General features: G+C 48.8%; 1 protein-coding gene across 1 annotated transcript in view; it reads left to right on the plus strand.

Annotated features, from left to right (window-relative positions):
• Nucleotides 1-3,349, plus strand: part of ASMT (acetylserotonin O-methyltransferase) — a 32,732-nt gene extending 29,383 nt beyond the window's left edge. The window contains exon 7 of the mRNA XM_025371827.1: nt 3,333-3,349. Coding sequence (XP_025227612.1) covers nt 3,333-3,349 — 17 coding nt within the window. The remainder of the gene's footprint in view (nt 1-3,332) is intronic.
• Nucleotides 3,350-5,451: the final 2,102 nt, after the last annotated feature.

Raw genomic sequence — 5,451 nt, forward strand, 5'->3', positions numbered from 1 at the left:
AGCCTCCCAGTAGCTGGGGTTATAGGCACCTGCCACCACGCCTGGCTATTTTTTTTTTTTTTTTTTTGAGATGGAGTCTTGCTCTGTCGCCCAGGCTGGAGTGCAAAGGCACGATGTTGGCTCACTGCAACCTCCGCCTCCTGGGTTCAAGTGATTCTCCTGCTTCAGCCTCCCAGTAGCTGGGGTTATAGGCACCTGCCACCACGCCTGGCTAATTTTTTTGTTTTTGGTTTTTTTTTTTGAGACGGAGTCTTGCTCTGTCGCCCAAGCTGGAGTGCAATGGCACGATCTTGGCTCACTGCAACCTCCACCTCCTGGGTTCAAGAGATTCTCCTGCCTGAGCCTCCCAGTAGCTGGGGTTATAGGCACCTGCCACCACGCCCGGCTAATTTTTTTTGGGTTTTTTTGGTTTTTTTTGTTTTTGTTTTGTTTTTTGAGACGGAGTCTTGCTCTGTCGCCCAGGCTGGAGTGCAAAGGCACGATGTTGGCTCACTGCAACCTCTGCCTCCTGGGTTCAAGCGATTCTCCTGCCTCAGCCTACCGAGTAGTTGGGATGACAGGTGCCCACCACCACGACCGGCTAATTTTTTGTATTTTTACTAGAGACGGGGTTTCGCCATGTTGGTCAGGCTGGTCTTGAACTCCTGACCTCAGGTGATCCGCCTGCCTCGACCTCCCAAAGTGCTGGGATTACAGGCGTGAGGTACCACGCCTGGCATTTGTTTGTATTTTTAGTAGAGATGGGGTTTCACCGTGTTGGCCAGGCTGGTCTCGAACTCCTGATCTCGTGATTCGCTCGCCTCCATCTCCCAAAGTGTTGCGATTACAGGCGTGAGCCACCGCGCCCGGTCTGCTTTGCCCTTTTAAATGTTAGGTGTCACTAAAAACAATTCCACATCCAAAAAGATTTTTTCATTATTTTCCCCCATCAAGGGCAGATACACTAAAACATCAGAGGCTGGCCTGGTGCGGTGACTCGTGCCTGTAATTCTACACTTTGGGAGGCTGAAAGGGGTGTATCAGTTGAGGTCAGGAGTTTGAGACCACCCCGGCCAACAGGGCGAAACCCTATCTCTACTAAAAAACACAAAATTAGCTGGGCGTGGTGGTAGGCGCCTGTAATCCCAGCTACTAGGGAGGCTGAGGCAGGAGAATCGGTTGAACCTGGGAGGCGGAGGTTGCAGTGAGCCGAGATTGTGCCACGGCACTCCAGCCTGGGTGACAAGAGTAAAGCTCCATCTCAAAAAAAAAGAAAGAAAAGAAAAGAAAAGAAATCAGAGGCTTAAATTTTCTCTTGCTGAAAAATGAGGGGAGGGATATTTTCCCACTCCCCCACCCACCCCACCCAGCAAAACTCAAAACTGGTAGCTGCAAGTTCTTTCTCTGCCTTTTTCAAATGTATGTAAATCTTTTTAAGAAACCCGTACCACCCATATCATAGCTCAAGAATGTTTCCTGCAGTGTCTGGGAGGAATCTCTTTGAAATGTGGTCCCCAAGGGGGAAGGAAAAAGCCACAGAGGAGAAGAGCTTCATTTAAGCTGTCACCTGACTCCAAATTGCAAAGCCTATACCTCCTGTCATAATGAGTCCTTCAGTTTTAGAAACTGAAAGGAAAGGGCTGTCTCCACTTTGCTGCAAAAAAGGATGAGATTTCTTTCTTTCTTTTTCTTTTTCCTTTTCTTTCTTTCTTTTTTTTCTTTTTTTTTTTTTTTTTTTTTTGACAAATTTTTTTTTTTTTTTCCCAGGCTGGAGTACAATGGCGCGATCTTGGCTCACTGCAACCTCCGCCTCCCGGGTTCAAGCGATTCTCCTGCCTCAGCCTCCCGAGTAGCTGGGATTACAGGCCCGCACCACCACATCCGGCTAATTTTTTGCATTTTTAGTAGAGACAAGGTTTCTCCATGTGGGTTAGGCTGGTCTCGAACTCCTGACCACAGGTGATCCGCCTGCCTCGGCCTCCGAAAATGCTGGGATGACAGGCGTGAGCCACCACACCCGGTCCATAAAAGGGTGAGATTTCTTTCTGTGTTTCTGATCCCTTTCACGGATGGTCTGGGATGAACATCACACTCTAATACAATGCTTGTTTTGTAAAAAAAAAAAAAAAAAAAAAAAAAGATTTTGTTTTTCTTCTACCCTTGAGGAGGGGGGTTTCTGGATTGGAAGGAGGAGGAAGGAGTTCCTGGATTGGTAGGAGATTTAGCTTTTTTTTTTTTTTTTTTTTTTTTATGAGACAGAATGTCTGTCGCCCAGGCTGGAGTGCCCTGGACGATCTCGGCTCACTGCAGCCTCCACCTCCTGGGTTCAAGCGATTCTCCTGCCTCAGCCTCCTGAGTAGCTGGAATTACAGGTGTGCACCATCATCCCTGGCTAATTTTTGTATTTTACTTTTTTATTTTATTTTATTTTATTTTATTTTTGGAGACAGAGTTTCTCTCTTGTTGCCCAGACTGGAGTGCAATGGCGCAATCTCAGCTCACCACAACCTCCGCCTGTCAGGTTCAAGCGATTCTCCTGCCTCAGCTTTCCAAGTAGCTGGGATTACAGGCACCCACCATCACGCTGGGCTAAGTTTGTATTTTTTTTGTAGAGACAGGGTTTCGCCATGTTGCTCAGGCTGGTCTCGAACTCCTGACCTCAAGCGTTCTGCCCGCCTCGGCCTCCCAAAGTACTGGGATGACAGGTGCCCGCTACCACGCCTGGCTAATTTCTCTACCTTGAAGATGTATGGCTTGGGGTGTTCATCATGTCAGTTTTACGTTTTGATTCGATTGCCTAGACCATTTCCTTTTTTATCACACTCCACTGTTGGACCATGAACTCTTTTATTATTATTATTATTATTATTTTTTTTTTTGAGATGGAGTTTCTTTCTTGTTGCCCAGGCTGGAGTGCAACGGCCTGATCTCAGCTCACTGCAACCTCCGCCTTCCGGTTTCAAGCGATTCTCCTGCCTCAGCCTGCCGAATAGCTGGGATGACAGGCACACACCACCATGCCCGTCTAATTTTTGTATTTTTGGTAGAGATGGGGTTTCGCCATGTTGCCCAGGCTGGTCTCGAACTCCTGACCTCATGATCCACCTGCCTCGGCCACCCAAAGTGCTGGGATTACAAGCATGTGCCACCACGCCAGGCTAATTGTATATTTTTAGTAGAGACGGGGTTTCAGCATGTTGCCCAGGCTGGTCTCGAACTCCTGACCTCAGGTGATCCGCCCGCCTTGGCCTCCCAACGTTCTGCGATGACAGGTGCGAGCCACCACGCCCGGCCACCGTGAACTCTAATGTCAGAAGTTATGCAGGCCCTTTTTTCTGCATTTTTTTCTCTAGTATATAGATCCTGGTAAGCCACATTCAGAACAGATTTCTCTGGAAGAACTTTGCCTTGAATGGAAGCAATTGTCCTGATGGCCACTAGGAGGAGCGAGCATCCTTTTCTCTCTTCGAAGGGTAAACCGAGAAGGATCTGAGGCAGGTGTCACTCAGTCAAGGAAGTTGACTCTGCTAGGGTTGAGGACGCCATGACACAGCCTCAGAAGGTCCTGATGACGTGGGCTCAAGGCGGTTGGGGTGCAGCTTGCTTTTACACATTTTAGGGAGACATGACGCATCAACCAATACACATAACATGTACTTTGGTTCCATCTGGAAGGGCAGGATGACTCAGAGTGGGGGTAGACTTAAACATTTTCTGGGCCGGGCGCGGTGGCTCACGCCTGTCATCCCAGCACTTTGGGAGGCCGAGGCGGGCGGATCACGAGGTCAGGAGATTGAGACCATCCTGGCCAACATGGTGAAACCCTGTCTCTACTAAAAATACACAGTTAGTCCAGGCATGGTGGCTCACGTCTGTCATCCCAGCACTTTGGGAGGCCAAGGCAGGTGGATCATGAGATCAGGAGATCGAGACCATCCTGGCCAACATGGTGAAACCCCGTCTCTACTAAAAATACAAAATTAGTCCAGGCGTGGTGGCTCACGCCTGTCATCCCAGCACTTGGGGAGGCTGAGGCGGGTAGATCATGAGATCAGGAGATCGAGACCATCCTGGCTAACACGGTGAAACCACATGTCTACTAAAAACAAAAAAAATTAGCCAGGGGTGGTGGCAGGCGCCTGTAGTCCCAGTTACTCGAGAGGCTGAGGCAGGAGAATGGTATGAACCTGGGAGGTGGAGTTTGCAGTGAGCCGAGATCAGGCCACTGCTCTCCAGCCTGGGTGACAGAGTGAGACTCTGTCCAAAAAAAAAAGAAAAAAAATTAGCTGGGTATGGTGGTGCGAGCCTGTAATCTCAGCTACTCGGGAGGCTGAGGCAGGAGAATCACTTGAACACTTGAGGACAGGAGTTTGAGATCAGCCTGGCCAACATGGCAAAACCCGGTTTCTACTAAAAATACAAAAAATTAGTGGGGCATGGTGGCACATGCCTGTAATCTCAGCTGCTAGGGAGGCTGAGGCATGAGAATGGCTTGAACCCGGGAGACGGAGGTTGCAGTGAACCGAGATCACGCCACTGCACTCCAGCCTGGGCGACAGAGCGAGACTCCGTCTCAAAACAAACAACCAAACAAAAAGTCCTTATTGGCAATTGGTTGAAAGAGTTATTATCCATAGTAAGGCATGCCTGGCTTATGACGGTGTTGTAGAGACCGAGGTTTTATTAAGTAGAGCCTCCCGGGTTGCTTCCAAGAGAAGAGACTGCAAATGTTTTTTTCTTTCTTTTTTTTTTTTGATGGAGTTTCACTCTTGTTGCCCAGGCTGGAGTGCAGTGGCGCAATCTCGGCTCACTGCAACCTCCGCCTACTGGGTTCAAGCGATTCTCCTGCCTCAGCCTCCCGAGTAGCTGGGATGACAGGCGCCCACCACCACATCCAGCTGATTTTTGTATTTTTAGTAGGACAGAGTTTCACCATGTTGGCCAGGATGGTCTCAATCTCTTGACCTCATGATCCGCCCGCCTTGGCCTCCCAGAGTGCTGGGATTAGAGGCGTGAGCCACCGCGCCCAACCAGAGACTCCAGATGTATCTTACCAGATTGAAGTTCTGTGTGGATGTTCATCCTGAAAGTATCAGACGTGTGTGAACCAGAGCAACTCCATCTTAAGTACAGGCTGGGTAAAATGAGGCTGAGACGTGCCGGGCTGCGTTCCCACATGGTTAAGCCATTTTAAGTCACAGGATGAGACAGGAGGTTGGCACAAGATGCAGGTCATAAAGACCTTGCTGATAAAACCGGTTGCAGTAAAGAAGCCAAACAAATCACACCAAAACCAAGATGGCCACAAGACTGATTTCTGCTCGGCCTCACTGCTACACTCCCACCAGCACCATGACAGTTTACAAATGCCATGGCAACGTCAGGAAGTTACCCTATATGGTCTAAAAAGGAGGGGGCATGAATAATCCACCCATATATAGATATATATATATATCTTCTATTAGTTCTATT

This window comes from Theropithecus gelada, chromosome X (assembly GCF_003255815.1).
Source record: "Theropithecus gelada isolate Dixy chromosome X, Tgel_1.0, whole genome shotgun sequence".
Taxonomy (NCBI): domain Eukaryota; kingdom Metazoa; phylum Chordata; class Mammalia; order Primates; family Cercopithecidae; genus Theropithecus; species Theropithecus gelada.